The sequence below is a fragment of the Blastomyces dermatitidis genome, assembly GCF_000003525.1.
Source record: "Blastomyces dermatitidis ER-3 genomic scaffold supercont1.2, whole genome shotgun sequence".
Classification (NCBI taxonomy): Eukaryota; Fungi; Ascomycota; class Eurotiomycetes; order Onygenales; family Ajellomycetaceae; genus Blastomyces; species Blastomyces dermatitidis.
Genome location: NW_025544775.1, coordinates 2,341,991 through 2,360,947, shown reverse-complemented (window position 1 = coordinate 2,360,947; position 18,957 = coordinate 2,341,991). Strand labels below are relative to the sequence as shown.

The window sequence follows — 18,957 nt, the reverse complement described above, 5'->3', positions numbered from 1 at the left end:
TTGTACTACTAATAAGTAACTACCGTACCTAAGTACTCAGAGAAATACTGGTGGGTTCATGAGCAGCAACTTTGAGAATGCGGATGGGCATAGTCACTGAAGGGTTTAGAGTTGTATTTCTATTCTGGTAGTTAGGCGCCTTCTAGCTGATGATTACGGAGTTATCATGAGGGCAATTGACTTCCTTGATGAGTTCCTGCCCAGAAAATTACCAGATGGGCGCCGCTGTTCCGTCACGGCCATACGCAAACAACGATACGACGCTCTGTCCCATCATTGTTGCTGTTTGCCAACCCAACCTGCTTCCAACCTGCCAGCCAGCGTCGTCTTCGGCTTCTTCTCTCCACCATCTTCACCTACTCATCCCAAGTCCACGTCCACATCCGCATCCGCATCCGCATCCGCATCCACGCCCACACCGCTCACGCCAATATTCCTCTTTCCGGAATATCTGACAAGTTCTATTCTACACGGAGCCTTTATGCGAGTTGCGAAGATCATCTCCCTCGTGCTCCAGCCATCGTCGATTTCCATTGTCAACCCCGTAAAGTCAGTCAAACTCTTCCCCCCATTCTCGCTCTCAAACAATTACAATAAGAAATGACGCCTTTGCGCCTTGATGTGCTCTCTCTCCCCGCCGATCAACAACTGCAAGGTTGATCCCCATTAGGCCGGCATTTATCTCATGGCTCACGGCTCATACCTGGAGGCTTCCTCTCTCCCGGATATTCTGTTATTTAGCTTCTCAACTGGCTATCCCATATTTCAGCCTTCCACTGATTGGAGTGGAAAAAGCCCATCCGACTGTGCTAACTTTGTGATACCAGATCTCAACCCTGACCTCGATCATCCGGGGCAACGCAACCTTGAAAAAAAGAAGTCCTCTAAAATAAAAACAGGCAAATTGATTTGTCCTTGTACTCTTTATCTCGACCCTATTCACAGATCCATATAGATTTTCTAGGGTCCGCGTAAGAACCCTTCCTATTATATTAACAAGGGTTTTCCCGACTGACCTCACTCCTCTCCTCTAGAGACTCCTCGTTTCCTCATGGCTCGACAACAGTCTCTTGATTCTCAAAGGCCAATAATGGCTCCTTCTGTATGGTTTTTCCAATTCTCTCTTTTCCGTAATACCCACTCCCTCAGACCTTTTAAAATCTCCTTCTTCTCCGCTACCTCGACGTCGCGCGATTTAAAGCCCTCCCAGAGCAAGAATAGCAATACTGAGTTGTCACCCAACGCCCCGCGGCGAAAGCAGGTCTCCTCACAGCGAAACTCTCAACGTTTCTCCACAATCAGCGCGACAGGTTCCCTCGCCCTATCTGACCACACCGTCTCGAGCACAATGACTGGCGATAGCCGTCTGGCCGAAATTAAAGAACTAGGTGCCGGCCTAGAACGCCTTGAGAACAAACCTCTCACCAAACAGCGATTCGTACCAACCCCGGAGAAAACAGATAACCTCAACAAACTCGCATTGGGTGCGAAGGTCGAGCGTGCGCTAGGGCGGAGAATGTCCAGTCAGGACGCTATTATGCGCAAGCGCACTCCGATAGATGAAGAAAAGGAGGCCCTCAAGATGCAGGCAGGATCATGAAAAGCAAAGACGAGGAACTATGGCCTTGTTTTTTTCTTTCGTTTTCTATGAATTTGCGTTTCTCTGTCGCTACAAGATACAAAGCCCTCGATTAAAGCAACCGCTCCACGCTTGGCTATACGTAAAATGATGGGAAGACCGGATCGTCTTTGTGTCTGTTTAGTTTCTTTTTGTCGCTGTTATATCTACTTTATACCTCTATCGCTTGCCATTGAAATTACTACCGTTTCCCTCTGCCCAGGCCCAGGCCTAGACCGATTCCCATATTTCTTTCCCCTATATTCCCCTTATGCTTTATTCTCTATATTACTCTCCTCTATTCCATTCCGTCTGAGAGTATCGCTGCCGTTTCTCACTTAATTTTTGTCTTCCTTAAAAACTTTGGCGTTCCGCAATCGCATCTGATGTGGCTTGTTTTCTTCCTCTTACTTCCCCCCCCTTTTTTTTTGTACATACGAGTTTCTGGGATGTTTCTGTGCTTCTCTTTTTCCTTTTTTCTTTTTTCTCACTCCCTTTCGTGTGTGTGAGAGAGAAATGGAAAGATTTCACAAATGTCATGATATAGATGCCCCCGTGTCTATTTTAGCCTTGCTTGTTTGATTTATTATTATTTATTACTTTTACTTAGACTGGCCGGCGGGACCATGAGTTTCACGTTTGGTTCCATTTGGTCTACATTTCTTGGCGTGAATCCGGGCCGTTGCGGATATTGCCTGTGGCGATCTCCCTAGATCACGTGATCAACCACTCTACCATACGGGAAGCACATGCAGGAAGCTAGACTGGCCGCCGGGACCATGATTTCACATTTGGTCCCATTTGGTCTGTCCCATACATTTCTTGGTGTGAATCCCGCTGGGACTAGTCATTAAAAAAACATGCAAAGTGACTATATATCAGATCTTAAAATGAAATCATGACTTGAAAAAAATAAGAAAGTGATTCTATTTGATCTTATAAGAGACCTACGCTGAATAGATCAGTATTATATTGATAGGTCTTATATAACAAAGATAAAAATGTTAGAGAAGGAAAGAAAGAGAAAGCATAAGAATTGATGATTGAGATGAATATTTATATATGTATGTAATGATGTATGCAGTGAAGCTTCAGAGTAGAAGAATATACACATGTTTATAGCAGCTGAGTATCAGTAATTAAGAATGACTAAGAATCAGAGTGTATGTATTTAAGAATGAAGTGATTGAAATCTGTGAAGTGTAATGAAATAGTCTATATAATTGATCAGATGCAGCTTACTATATTAATTTCTTCTTTTTAGAAGCAGTTCTCATCAGTCAAGAACTACTGTTTCAGATAATACAGAACTCAGAGTTCAGATTAATTGATTATAGCTGACTCATTTTATAAGATATTATCAGCTACAGCTGTGAGATCTCTTATTAAGAATATTCTCAATCTCTTACTCAAGCTTATTATCTTCTTCTATAATATCTAATAGCTGTCAGTCAGAAGTCAGCTGAGAAGAGAATGAATCAGTGATAATATAGTAAAGTAAGCTTATATAAAATATATTATAAATTTCTAATAATATGTTAAGATAGTAGTTATGACTATCTAGAACTTCTATCACTTTATATCTAATATGATGATAGTCTAGTGTATAAGATGAATATATGATTTATATATTCTTAAGATTTAATTATATAAGATCTTCTATTTTATACTGCTCTGTAGAATCTTATCAGATATTAATTTAATCTTCTTAATCTTATTTTATAATTATTATGAAGATCTCTGCTTAGTTATAGATATCTCAGAGCTTTATTACTATATTATCAGTAATCTGAATTAAACTGTAAGAATTCAGTGTAAACTATATAGTCTTTAGAAGATTCAATACTTTTATATAATATCTATATATAAGAAAGAATAGACTTATATCTATTAAAATAATATCTTAACTGTTAATAATAATCTCTGTATATAGAAGAAGATTATATCAATCATCTTATAAGTAATTATAGAACTTATAAAGATAATTCTTTATAATTTAAATTGTCTATTCTAATGCATCATTAGTCTCAGAGTGATAGATAGTTAATAAACAGTGTGTAATCTTAAGAACTTAATAGATTCTTATTCAGAGAGTGCTTATAAATTGACAGTCTTAATCTAATACTATGAATCTTAATAATTTATACATTTAATAGAACAGACTCTGTAGAAAAGCTTCAGTGACTTATTTAATATTTATCTTATTATAAGATTTCAATATTATATCTTTACTTAATTAATTTATAATAATCAGAATGTTTCTATAACTCTTACTTTTAAATAGATTAATAGCAAAGTTAATTATTATATCTTATCAAATTCTATTAGAGATATTAAGTGATTTTAATAGATTTTTTCTACAGTTCTTTTATAAGATAATAGAAGAATAGTGATTGCAGTTTCAGATAAAGTATCTGATACTGTTTAATATCTCAAACTAGTAAAACTCTTAGAAGATTATTTTATATAGTTATTCACAGTCTGAATAACTGATTATATATAAATCATGCATCTCTTGCATTATCTAAGTGTATAAGAGTTCAGAGTGAGAGACTTAGTATCATTCACAGAATTATAGAGTATTATTATTATTAATTAAATATTCTGAGATATCAGTTCTTATATATAGTTCTGAGAGAAATCAGAGTGCTTCTTAATATACTGTTTTAACAAGTACTTAAAGAAGTTCATTAGTTTGAACTATTATATACTATAATTTATTCAGTGTAGATTTAGAAGAAGTTGAGATATCAGTATTAATGATAATTTGAAGAGAGAGTGTTTTAATCAGAGAAGTATGTATAGTATTATAAGTTATTTTATCTTGATTAACTAATATCTTCAGATCTAGAAGCTGATGTTCTTGATTCATTCAACAGATATCTGTTACATCAGAAGGTATATCTTACACTCATTATAAAAGAGTATCTGTTATCAAGTTCTAGCTGCTGAGATAGTAATGTATTGTAAAATGAAAGCAGCTTAAGAACTCAGATTATTATATCTATCATTTAATAAGTTTATAAGTAGTTATAAAGTATTTGAGATTCTTATAATCTATGACTATCTCAAATTCAGAGATACTTCAGAGTTCAGAGTCTCATTCTTTTAAACAGTATATAATTGTGAGAAGTTTCTTATCATAGATCTTATAATTGTATTCAGTGAGACTCAGTTTCTTAGATATAAAGATATATAGTTATAAAATATCTTTATTATTATATTATAATATTACTTCTTCTATTATATAGCTAGAGAAATCAGCTTCAATAACTATTTTATAATCAGAATTAAATGTTATCAGTAGAGAAATATTAATGAATATCTTCTTTATCTGTATAAATACAGCTTCAGTATCTGCTAATCATTGAAATACTGAGTCTTTCTTAGTAAGATCTGTAAGTGATCTTATAATATCTGAGAAGTTTTGTATAAATTACTGATAGAAGTTAGTAAATTCAATGAAGCTTTATATATCTATCACAGTATGCAGAGCTTTTCATTCAAGAATAATGAAGACTTTCTCAGAATTTATTTAAATTCTCTTATCAGCTTCTATAATAAAACTCAGATACTTGATACTCTTGACTTTAAAATTATATTTATTAATATCTATTGATAGTTCTGCTTCTTATAGCTGTTATAATATCTTTCACATATATTCTTAATATTCTTTTCTGAATTCATCAGTGAAGATGAGAATGTTATCTAGATAAGCAGATACAAACTTATTAAGAAAATCTCAGAGTGCTCAGTTAATATACTTCGGAAATATACTGAGAGTGTTAGTCAGTTCAAAGAGTGTGACTATTCATTCAAAGAGATTATAACATGTTTAAAATACTGTAAGTTATTCATCTTCTTCAGTGATATGAATCTTATGAAATGCAGTGATAATATTTAGTTTTATAAATTATTGAGCTCATCTGATTCATACTAGAGTTTCATTGATAAGAGATAAGAGATATCAATCTTTCTTTATCAATCTATTCAGATCTCAGTAGTTCACACAGAATTGAAGTTCTTTATCTGATTTCTCTACAAAGAGAATAGAGACTGCAGTGAAAGAGTTACTAACACATATAAATTCTTTATTCAATAGATTATTAAGTGTCTTTTAAAGAAGAAGAAGTTCATCTCAGAACATGTTATAAAGAGAGTCTTATAATAATTCAGAGTTCTTATCATTCTTCTTCTCTAACTTGATACTGTGATTCACTTCAAAATCTTATAAGAAGAGTATATTTATAATATTATCTTATCAGAAGACATCTAGATATTCATAATATTATTAAGAGAGTTTTGTATGAGAATCTGATATTGTAATATGAGATAACTTTTCTAGAGTCTTTTTAATATTGATCAGACTGATGAAATAGATTGTCACATAATTCTGCTATCAGTGACTTCTTTTTCAGAGCATTTCATACATATTGACAGAGATCTGTGTCAGATTCATGATCTTGTGAATGTCATCTTTTTAAACTCTATCATTGTTAGAAAATATCAAGCTTCTGTTTCAAGTGTTTAATAAGATGTCTTGTTCAGATAGCCAGGCAAGTTCTAATATAAGACTATAATCAAGATTATCAACTTCATATGTATAGACATCTTCATATTGATGTTCTCTTACATCTATGATTAGCTTTATCATGTAACAGGTACAAATGTCTTTTGAATTATCAAATTCTGTGAGAAGTCAGGGTTTTGATAAGAAGATATACTGAAGATTATGATATCTTACAACTGAAGATTTTATCATTGTATAGTGACATAGACTGCTATCTATCGTAGCTTTCATATTATACATGTTATCAATCACAGTAGATATAAGAATCATATTCATTATCATCTTCTCTTTAAATTATTATCATTCAATCTCTTCAAGCTTCTGTTTACAAATTTGAACAGAAGCTAATCTTTTCCCTGTTTCACTGAGATATTCTCATAGTTATCTTCTGAATCTTCTTCTAATGTAACATGATTGATATGAACAGATGCTGACTCATTCTTTGAATGAGAAGACACTGATCTTTCTCTTAAGTATAAAGATATATAGATTGATCAGCAGTTGAAAGCAATGTGTTCTGATCAGTTGCAGTTGATATACACTTCATGTTGATGTTAATCAGTGACTTCTTCGGAAGTGATCTCAGGAACTCAAAAGCCTGTTTAAATGATGAAAACTCTTGCTTATGCATAGGCATTTAAATCTATTCAGTTTATAGCCTCTGCATCATTGTTCTTCAGTGCGGGTGTATGAGTGACTGAGATGTAATATCTTCTGCCACTGTTCTGTTGCATGGCAGTGTCTCAGAACAGAATATCAAGATGTTTCATAATATTATCAGATGTTCTCAACACTGATTCACATGCTTTCATTCATGAATGAAACTTCTGTTTTGTACAATTCTTCAATTGTTCATTGATATACTAATCTTGATTGATTAATAAACTGATGAAATCTTCATCTATACTCAGTTTTGCAAGCATTTTCATTCTTCATGATGAGTAGAGAGTGAGATTGAAAGCATTAAAATATGTAGAAGTATCTAAGTATTCTTTCTTTCAGTGCTTTTATATTTAATTCTGTAGATGTTGAAATCACATGAGTTAATCATTGAATCTCTTTGTATTGAAGTTATTGAGTTGTGTGCATATCTGCTATCTGTTACTATTGTAATTTCAACATTACTCAGAGTCACTGTGATATCATCTCTATGCTCACACTTGTGAGTTTCATATTATCATTAGACATGATTATATTGATTGTTAGATGTATAATCATATTCTCATATATCTGAGTATCAGAACTCTCAGGTCTTTTGCTAATATTCTCTTATAAAATCTTACTCTCTTTGTAAGATCTTGTTATAGAGTTAGAGTAACTGATAAGCAAGCTTCTATCTAAGAACTCAGTGTCTGCTTAACTGTTTAACTGTTTCTCTATTTCTTATATATTGTTATGCATTCAGATATCTCTCAATAAATATGTGATTCAAAGGTTGGTTGAGCCAGCGTACGATTACAGGCGTACACCGGCTTCTTATATATCATACACTAAATTAATTAGCGGCCGCTATGACCTCTTTACACTTATAAGCAAGTTCAGAAGTGGCTGTGTTATTATTCAACAGTTGTACATTCTTTCAAACTGCTGTATATTCTTCTGAATCACATTCTTCCTCACCAGATTCAGTCACGCTCATGTGATCATGACATTCATTCTAGCTTCATACAGATTAGCATATCACTAGTATTTGCAATCTTGTGATCTATCTCTGATTCAGCTAGCATTCTGTGTACACTCTTATAAAGAAACCTTCACTATATTACATCACTTATTCACTAACTTTTCTCATTCTTCAATCATCTTCTTCATTATTATCATTATTGAATATTACTATTTTATTCAAGATTTGTATTTCTTCTTCTATTCAACTCTTTTCATCTGTTTATCTATTATATTATATGCATTTCTGATGATGACTCTCTGTTCTCATAACAAGTATCATCATAGTGCTCATATCAGGCAGTTTATTAGCAGTAAGTGTAATGTGTTATGAAACATAATCAGAACTTATTTATCTTCTAATAATCATTAGAATATACTACTATAAATGACATATCTTCTTCATCTTCTTATATACTCTCAACTGTTTTCTTCTCAGTGAATTTCTGATCATGTTTTCTGACATGATTTTATATAAATGCAGATACTGATATGTTATTTTTATTTATATAGAATTTTCACATGTTAACAGATTCACATTCACTAATAATAGTGAACTCAATATTGAATCATTGATCAAGAACTTAAAGAATATAATAATGAAGAAATTATCTATATTATATATAACTAAGTCTTCTGTGTCTCTCTCTGCCTTCTCTGTTTCTTTCTCTGCTGCTTTCTTTCAATCTCTTACATCTATCTCTGTGTCTGATTCTCCTGCTCCTGCTACTTCTGTTCTTATGATTCTCACTTCTATTACTTCTGATTTTATCATCTCTGCTTTCATTATCAGCTCTTCCTGTTTCAAGAAGATGTTGTATAGACTTGATAAATCACATTTCTCAGTATGTACACTCTCACTCTTCTTACTGATCTCTAGAACAATCTATTGTATAAAGACAGTGTATAATATAACTATCTGAAGCTTGATCATGAATACTGATTATTATATTCATTTTAAATATTTATAATAAGATAATTATCTATTTATCTCAGAGAATCACTTCTTCTCTTAACAGTATTAAGATTATAAGTCTTTTTCTTTTTCATCTTTTCTTTCTGATGCTGATTTTTCTGTTTTTAGAGAAAATTATTATGAATTTTACTGTGTATAAAGTTATAATGTTCACAGATATCAAGAAACTTTTCATAACTATTAAGTTTAATATTATGAATACATCTGCTCTAATGAATATCTTTGAAATGATTGACCTGTATCAGTCTATTCTCTGATATTTATTGTTCAACTTTGTGATACAGATGAAGAATATTCATATTTTCAGAAATGAAAATATGAATATTGTACTCTTTTATACTTACAGACATGAGACTTATATGCCTTGTCTGAGATGTTATTATGAAAATGAGCTGTTCACACACTGTGTTCTACTTTCTGTATTTTCTCATGTCTCTCTCTCTCTTTCTGAGAAGCCTTGTGCATGTTGTAATTATATATACAATTCTAAGATCAGTGAGTGTTCATTTAGTAATTATTATCTCTGCTTTTACAGTTTTGTATACTAATAATAGTTCTTAGTTACTTCAGTGTCAGAGATCATTTTAATTGAAGATGATAATATCACTGAGATTATCTTCTTTCACTCTCAAGCTTCTTCTGTCACTTTCTCTCTCTCTTCTGTAAGAAAGATTGTATGCATACTGAGTTATAAATGTTCAGTCTCAGATAACTTCTGCTATTATTTATCTGATTCTGTATCTTCTTCTTCTTCTATTTCTTCTATCTCTGTCTTTTCTACTCTGACATCTGATTCTGCAGATTCTGCACTCTTCTTCAATTTCTCTATGTATACACATGCGCATTTCTATATTGGCATTTCAGTCAATCTTGTGATAAATGACATTAATGTTGTATGCAGAGTGATAGAGAAATCAGAGATATACACAGCATTGTTATAAGAGTGACTTACAGCTCTTGAATTTCTTACAGATCTCAAGTTTTGAGATTTCCTTTGTTTTTGATGTTTTTCAGATGATGTGGCATTGGAAATAGATTAAATATGTAATGTATGAAAATAAATGAGATGTATATAATAATATTTATCTTTTACAGCTGACTCTTACAGTTGATGATCAATTCATTATTTCTTTTCTTACACTTTTTCTTTATCTGCTAGTTACTACTCTTACATTATTATTATTATTATTATTCTTCAATTATAGATGTATGCAGTCAGAGACTATGACATCTACCTGAGAACTTTAGTTCTCAGGGTTTTTTCTATGTCTGTAAAGTTAACTATTGTACATTCATCAATTTCAGATATGCAAAATCAGAAAATTCCAGCCCAGAATACAAAAACTGTTTACAAATTGCAGTGTTTTAACATCTTTTGATACTTTGAAATCATTTGACAATATCATGACAAAAGAAAAGAGAGAAAGAACACAGTCTCAAAGATAGACACATTAAATAGATAGATAGAAAGAAATTGAAAGGAAAAGATACAGAAAAAGAAAAAGTAAAGAGAGACTATAACAAAACAAATTCTTAAAAGAGAGTGTATAGCTGTTTTAACAGACTATATCTGATTGATTTCCTCCTCTTCATATTCAGATAATTCTGAATTTAGCCATTTTCTTATAGCTGCTTGAGTTTCTGATAGAAAGTCTATTAAGTATTTAATTCCTGTCTCAGTTGAGAATAAGAATCTCATATTTAATTGATTTAGATCATACTTCTCTTTCAATCTGGCTCTGAGACTATTGTATAATGCACAGTGCATTATAATATACTCAGGATTCTCATTTGTATTGCAGAATGAGCATTCTATTGAGTCAAATCTATCATCAAATCTTTGTATATAAGATTTGAAATAGCCATGTCCTAGTTTCAGCTGTATTATAGATGAGAATATTTTCTTTTTACATTTAATTGAACAAGATTTCCACTTGGGTTTTGTTTCAAATCTTGAATAATGTATACTCTTCTTTTATTTCTGCCAGCTTTCATTCCACTTGTCTAAACAAGATTCTTTTATTTTTCTCTTTATAAAAGACCAGGACACAATTTTTTGAATAGATCTGCTTAATTCTGCACTCTTTTTTGCAGCTGAATCAGCCAATTCATTGCCATGAATATTCATATAAGCAGGAACCCAGTGCAGATGAATTCTCAGCTTTGATGTTCTTCTCTCTTGAATTTTTAAAACAGAGTTTAAGATCAGTTCAAGATTCATTTGATCATTATGAATCTGACTATTTCTAAGTCTTTTTAAAGCAGCTTGACTATCAGAGAATATCCATGCCTCTTTCAAACAATTTCCTCTTTTATGAGATTTTATTTCAATGAGTTTGAAAGCTTTCACTATTGCAAATAGTTCAGCATCAAAGACTTCACATTCAGAGCCTAGATTCCAGAAATCTGAGATAAAATTAATATTATCTTCAGTATAAGCAATGTCTGCACTCAATCTATTCAAGTTCTCATTTTTTGAGCCATCTGAATAAATCAGAATAGAGTCTTTTATATTGATTGTAGAAATTCTCTTCAAATGCTGTTCATATTCTTTCTCTTTTGATAGTTCACTTATTTGTAAGTCTATAAGAGATTCAAGCTTTTTTCTCCAGGGAGATAACTTCTCATGATCAACTTTTTCAACATTTAAAGAAGAAAATTGATTTTTAATCAGAGAGCATAGTCTGTACAGTTGAGAAGGCATTTTCTTTGAAGAATTATTTTCATTCCAATCAAGAAATCTATTCCAATCCAGTTCATTTCCAGAGTTAATTGATGGAAATGAAGAAGAGACTCTTTCTCTGATTATATGATTTGAGCTCATCTTTACAACTCTCAGAGCATAGTTCATACAGGCCTTTTCAAATCTAATAGTAGGAGGAGGAATTGAAGCTTCAATTTCCATTGCTTTAATAGAAGATGATTTAAATGCTCTCAGAATTCTTCTCAAGGCTCTGTTTTACAGACTTTGAAAGAGTTCAGTGAAATTCTCTTGATTATTTCATCAAACTTGAACTTCATAATCATTTACTGATGTAATACAGGCTATATATAACTGTCTCATAGCCTGGAAGGATAGACCCCTCTCTGTATTTGATAGTCTGATTATGTTGTTCAATAGTCTTTCTGCCTTGACAGTTCTTTGTTGAATGTGATATTTAAAATTCAACTTGAAGTTTAACCATACTCCTAATCATTTGACATTTACACTGGGTTTAATCTCTCTATTTAAAAGAGTTAGAGATAGTTCTTTCTCATTGAATCTAGGAAAGAAATGAATTAACTCAGTTTTATCCATATCAAATTGAATTTGATTGATATCTGCTCTAACAAAGATTTCCTTTGCAGCTTCTTCAATTACTTTCAAATTCTCTTTGATAGTTTTTGAGCTGTAGACAAGACCAATATCATCCACATAACTCAGAGATCGCACTATTCTCATATTTCTATTTTTGAATAGATATGCAGTGTATATTGCAAATAAAATGGGTGAGATTGGAGACCTCTGTGGTACTCCTATTTTTATCTCAGTCTTGTCTTGTTTCATTCCATCAAAGAAGAGTTGTATAATTCTTTTAGATATAAAACAGTTAACTCATTTTATTAGGGAAAGTGGCAGTTTTAATATCTTCAATGTCTGAATTAACTTTGACTTTGAAACATGATCAAATGCTTCTTTTATATCAATAAAAACTGCAGTTGAGACCAGACCCTCATGCTTTGCTATTTAAATATCATGAACAACTGAGAGAACAGTGTCAATTGCAGAACACTGTTTTCTATCTCTCATTTGTTCACTGAATAAAAGAGAATCATCTATAGAGCTTATAAAAGATAGTCAAGTAGCTATTATCTTTTCTAAAACCTTTCCTAAACAGTTCAATAGAGATATTACTCTATATGACTTAGGAATTGAAGTTTTTCTATTAGGTTTTGCAAGAATCACTTCAGTGGCTTCTCTCCAGCATTCAAGATGATATCCATTTTTCAAGAGATTGAAAAAGAGCTCAAAATATTCATTCTTTAAGTAGGAATATGTATTTTGAATAATCAAGTGATTAATTGAATCAGGACCTGCAGCAGTTTTAACAGAACTTGAGAAGATAGCTGACTCTAATTCATCTTGTGTAAGATCAGGCCATTCCCAGTCATTTTCATCAATGTAGTTGAGAAGTGATATATTCTCTTCCTCTGAATCTGAATCTGAATCTGGTGAGTTCTGAAAGAGAATTCTCATGAAAGCTTGACATTTTTCCTCAAAAGAGTTTGCTGTATATGATTCATTCTGAAACTCATATTCTAGAGCTGGAAGTTTTGCTACACTTCTTGTTTTAGTATAGTTAAAAGCTTTAAAAACTTCCTTCTCTTGTGCTTCTTCAAGAAATTTATTCCAGCAGTCTGTTTTAGCTCTTTTAATATCTGAAAAATATTCATTTCTGACAGTTTTGAACTCTTCATCAGATATTACATCATTCTTTCAATCTCTTCAAGCAGTAGTTAATTCTTTTCTTTTAGATGAGATATTCTCATTTCATCAAGGTTTTGAATACTCAGAAGATTTTCTTTTTGAAATATTATCTCTAACACTTGTTAGAATGATAGATGTAATAAGCTTCACTCTATTCTCAAGCATTTCATTTGAGATATCTTGACCAGAATTCCAATATAGCTCATTCTGTCTTTCAGATTTTAACAGTTTTATGCTTTCTTCAACTGCTTTTCAATCAGCTTTTTCAAAGTTATACTGATTAGAGAGAAGAGGATTTTCACTCATTTGTTTTTCACTCAGTTCAATATCAAATTGAATAATCTCATGACCTGATCCTGATGTCTCATTTGAATCAATAAACCAGTTTACAAGTCTTCTTTCCATTAGATTTTGTGACATGAATGTTAGATCTATAATAGACTTCTGTTTCATGCCTTTTCTAAAGAATGTTTGTTGATCAGACTTATTAACCAAATCTATTGAATACTCAAAGGTTCATTTAATCAGATTATCAGCTCTCACTGCTCTCTTGCATTCTGAATTTTATCAGAGATGATGTGCATTGAAATCTCCTGCAATTATAGAGTTTCTTGATGGAGTTATGTTCAGAAATCCTCTATCAATTGTTCAGATATTGTTATTTTTCTTCAATGACTTTTCATTATAGATATTTATGAGCTGTATAGTATCAAACTCATTTTCTTTATCTATAATATCACCCATCAGAATATCAGAGTCAGACATGATATCAAATCTTAGATTAAATTGATATCTTGATCTCTTTCTTCCATAGATCACTACTCTTGACTTTATCTCAGACTTTTGAGGTAAAAAGCAGTAGTAGCTTGAATGAGAAATGACATATTTTTGCTCAGCATCAAAATTCGGCTCCTGAAGCAGTACAAAATCAACTTTTTATTCAAATGCAATTTGAAGACAAGAATAAATGCAATTTGAGTTTCTATTCACATTATTTTGAATAAATGTGATTTTTGAAGAGTTTTTAAACTTTTTTTGTTGTTTTTGTTGTATATTCATACTAAAAGAGAGTAGAGAAGAATCTAATCACTATCATCAGATAGTAGATTATAACTGTTCTGAAAAGTAGGAATCTCAACTGCTTACATTATATCTAGTTTATCATCAGAGTCATTTCTCAATTCTCTAATCTTAACAGAAGTTTGAGGATTCAAATTCTGTTTACATTTTACTGAAGAATTGAAGTTTGAAGACTTAGATAATTGAGAGTTTCTTCTTTTTGAGCTTGCAGTTGTGAGTTTACTGGCTTGACTCTTCTCTTCAGTTCTAGATTAACTTTGAGCTTCATCTTTTCTCCAGTTCTTTTGAGTTCTAGGAGCAAACATACATTCTTTTGAGCTAGATGCATGTTTTTCTTTGCAATTAGAGCACTTAAGCAGAGTATATTGACAAATTTCACCTCTTTTTGAGCATGTTTCACATTTATGCTCACTAGTTTTATGATCTCTGGCACAGAATGCACATTTTGAGTCTCTAAAACATGAGATTGCAAAGTGTTCATATCTTTGACAGTTTGAACACTGTGTTTGAGCTTTGAGATTCATTCTTGAGTCTTTGTATTCATGAACTCTCATTTTCAAATCTGATACTCTTACTTCAGAGATCTTTGACTGTTCAAGTGTTTTTGTATATACTAGAACAAAGGCATTTCTTCTGCTTTGTCTGAACTCAATTGAATTTAGTCATACAGGCTCCTTTCTCAGTTGAATGGAGTTGTATTCTTTCAATTCATTTTTGAGAAGTAGCATTCCTTCTTCACAGTCAAAAATTTCAACTGGAATATCATGAAGAATGAATTTGTCCCACTTTTCATCTCTTTCAGATAGAATTATTGTGTTTAGCAATGATTCTACTGCTGACTTCCAGAGATTCTCATTCTGAATAAGGAATTCAGCACTGAATTCAGGCATTGTAGTCAGAATAATAGAGTTTTCAAAGAATGATGACTCAATTGAAGCTATAACTGGTTTTTGAACTTCAATATCAGTCATCAACTGAGAAAAGAACTGCTGATTAATTTCATTTCTGATTCTGAAAATGAGATTTGAGTTTAGCTTGTTTCTTTGCAGAATGTCCTGGTTTGAGACTTTGAGAATGAGTCTTCTATTTCTAGAGATTTGGAAGTTTTTCTCTTTTTGCATTTTCTTTTTCACTTTTCTATGAATAGAGGCATGAGCAGTATTCTTCTCAGTTTTCTCAGAATTTTGAGCAGGTTTTGAGACAGCAGGTTTAGAGACAGCAGATTCAGCTGCTTGAGTATATGTTTTCTTCTGATTCAAAGAAGAAGAAGAAGTAGGAAGAAAGGAAGAAGAAGAGTAAGATGAAGAGTCAGTGATTGTACTAGGAATTTTCAAGGTTTTTTAAACTGTGTTTGAAATTCCAAGTTTGAACTTGATCATCTCCTGTAGTTGTCTGGCCTGAGCATGAAGAATTAACAGAACTTCTTCATTCATCTCACTCAGACACTGCTTTCCAAGAATCTTGCTTGCTTTTTCAAGTTCCTGTATTTCAAGAACTTGTTGTTTCTCTATTTCTTCTTTCTTTCTTCTCTTCAGAATTTCAATCTCAGGAATAGCATTTGAGAAAGCATCTTTTTCCACATCAACTGAGTGTATTTTTGAACTCATTGTTTTCACTCAATGAAAAGTTGGTCAGACTGTTTCAATTGAGATATTTCTAAGTCTGTTTTCAATTGAAAAGTTGGTCAGACTGTTTCAAAAGAAGAATAAAAGACTTTTGTGTATAAAACACCTGATTTTTTTCACACTAGTTCAGTAACTAGGTTAGATTTTTGAAGAGAATCTAATAAACTAAAATTGATTTTTAAGATAAATCAATAAAATCTTTACAATCTCTTTCTTAGGATACAGTGAGGAAAAGTATGATATCAATTGATAATAAATCAGATGATATGACAGTTTTTGAGAGAAAAACTGACAAAAAATAAATCAATTTTTTGCAGAGAAATTGATTAAAACTATTCAATTTTATTCTAAATCATCCAATTCTCCTCACACAACAAGTGTGCAACTCAAATCAGTTAATAAAGAGTGTAAAAAAGAATTAAGTATTAATGAAAGCTCTTCAGCCACTGAAAAAGTAATTCTTACTTAAAAGAATATGAAATTATGACAGAAAATAACTCTGTTTTTAATTCTTTGTAAGAATATTGTGTAAAACCCAGAGAAAAACACCTTACTTTTTCAAGAGAAGTAAAAAACTATTTCTAAGATCTTTTTTTTTTTTTGCATTAACTGCTGCAGAAGAATGAGATAGAAACTGCTAAGATATGCACTACTGTATACTCTCTATCAAGACTTTCCCTCTTCAGGGTCTTGATATTATAGAGAATATAAGTCTGTTTCTATATGATAATATAAATATTGTCAGCGGGATGTAGAGGAACTGGTTATTTATATCTCAAAATAGAAGACTTTGTCAATGATTATATCAATATAGAGTTAATTCTCAAATTCAATAGAAACCTAGTGTTGCTGTTCTCAATCCCTTGCAGAATCTATTGAATATTGAGATATTAAAACTAGATTTAATATATCTCACTGTGCAGGGATCAAAGGCTCAGTCAGACCTTGAAGTATACTGATTTTATAGTTGTTGGTGTGCTGTTGACTCGTTGTCCACTGGTTATGTATTGAATACTGTTGCCAAGGTATCTTTTTATATCGTTCTGCTGGGGATGGGCCAGATTGAGAGGGGTAGTACAGGGGTGAGACTTGGTGTTGAAGTCTAGATACACTGGCGGCGGACCGTGGAGGTTGCCACTACTCTTACATAATCTCTACATAATACAGCATTCAGTGACTAGATTCAGCAGCTTTCATCTTTTGTAATTCTGTCTTATATATTATACTGTCTCTCTTCACCTGCTCAGATCACTACAGTGAACAGCTTATTAAAACTAATCTTGTCTAACCTCTGAGTGTTCTCAGAGATTGAGATGACTTAGTCTTATATATCTGTGAATGTTTCAGATAGTTCATTCTCTGTGATCTCTGTGATTAAACTGATATAAATAGTTGAATTTAACTCTGAATTTCTTTTTCTTCTGTAATCTGATTCATGTGTAAGTCTGCTACTTTGAAACTGCTCTTTATTATATTATATCTGCTGTTTGTGATGTGTTATTATATGACTGACTACAGTCTTATTACTTATTAAAGTATGATATTTATCTGATTTCTCTATTACTTCTCATTCTTTTCTTATAATCATGAAAAGATTAAAATAAGTGAGATCATCTGATTTATAAGTGTCTATGATTTCTCTTACTTTATAAGACTTTTCAATTATAAGTCTCTTCTTTTTCAATGCTGATGATAGTGCTGTAAATAACTATACTCTGCTCAGATCTTGTATCTTTGCTTCTATAAGTTATGAATTATTAATTAAGTTGTGTAAGATTCATCTCTCTGATTCTTTCAATGTGTACATTTTCAGAGAATGTGATTTGAGTATTTTATATGACTCAAATCACCTAGATTGAAACTTCTCAGAACTCTCATTGTATATGAGAACTTATATTCTCATTTTAAGACTTGATTTCTTAACTAGTGAGTCTTGTATTCTTTTTGATTGAATTGCTTGATTCAGAAGTAACTTGTTAGCTTTTACATGTGTGTGACTGATCTCTTTCAATCTTGATTCTGTGTTCATGACTGTTGTGTTCATAACTGCTACTGCTGCATTTGTAACTACTGTTTTCTTTCCTATCTTTTCTGAAGCATTCTCTGAGATGCGCGGATGCAATTCATACAACAGATAGAATAATGAATGCTTGAAGACTGCATACTGCTAAATTCACATGACTAATAGCACCTGACTGAGATATTCATCTCATAATCTTGTAGACTTGCTCACTAGATATTTTATCAGTATATTGCTCAAGATTTCATTCAAGTGTTTCATCTTTCTGTTTATTTACAGATGATATGATATTGTTCTATAATATCTTATCTGTAACTGACTCATGAAATGTCTTACTGCTTCTTCTATGAGATTCACACTATTATCAGTTAGAATCTCACACAGTATTTCATAGTTAACATAGATCTCATTATATAGAAACTTCATTATCATCTTCTCTATCATCTCTGAAACTGCTTTTGTGACTGATCAGTTAGTAGTGTAATCAATAGCAGTGATTATTCATCAGTTTTCATTTGATATTTGCAGTAATATATCTATGAGATTCATCTCTCATCATTTGAACAGTTATATTATATACTTTATCTGATATTGTACTTTCTTACATTCTAATTCTTTCTTAGATTCTTTTGTGATCTGATAATTCAGACACTTATAAGTGTATATCTGAATATCCTCAGTCATGCTTGATCAGTATACTCTTGATTTGAGTATACTCATGAGTTCAGAGCTTTCTAAGTGACTGAATTCCTTGTACATGTGAGTTATTAAGTTATGTTGAAATGAAGATTCTAGATAGAGAGCTTCTGTGTATTCTAGATCACAGTAAAGCACAATGTTGTTTTTCAATTTTCTCAGCTTGAAGTTTAAAAGCATCTCTTCTACTACTTTTATAAGATGCTTATTATCTAATATCTTGTCATTCTTTAAATAAGAGA

At 31.8% G+C, this 18,957-nt stretch overlaps 3 protein-coding genes across 3 annotated transcripts; 2 read left to right on the top strand and 1 right to left on the bottom strand.

Annotated features, from left to right (window-relative positions):
• Nucleotides 1-166: 166 nt before the first annotated feature.
• BDCG_01600 (uncharacterized protein) lies at nt 167-840 on the top strand (the record flags this gene model as incomplete). The annotated part of the gene is made up of 2 exons (XM_045417120.1): nt 167-549; nt 828-840. 2 exons carry the CDS (start codon nt 167-169, stop codon nt 838-840), a joined length of 396 nt encoding a protein of 131 aa, XP_045274024.1.
• Nucleotides 841-1,051: 211 nt separating this feature from the next.
• BDCG_01599 (uncharacterized protein) lies at nt 1,052-1,600 on the top strand (the record flags this gene model as incomplete). The annotated part of the gene is made up of 1 exon (XM_045417119.1): nt 1,052-1,600. One exon carries the CDS (start codon nt 1,052-1,054, stop codon nt 1,598-1,600), a length of 549 nt encoding a protein of 182 aa, XP_045274023.1.
• A 13,436-nt stretch (nt 1,601-15,036) lies between these two features.
• Nucleotides 15,037-15,981, bottom strand: BDCG_16386 (uncharacterized protein; the record flags this gene model as incomplete). The annotated part of the gene is made up of 2 exons (XM_045425627.1): nt 15,037-15,624; nt 15,721-15,981. 2 exons carry the CDS (start codon nt 15,979-15,981, stop codon nt 15,037-15,039), a joined length of 849 nt encoding a protein of 282 aa, XP_045279658.1.
• Nucleotides 15,982-18,957: the final 2,976 nt, after the last annotated feature.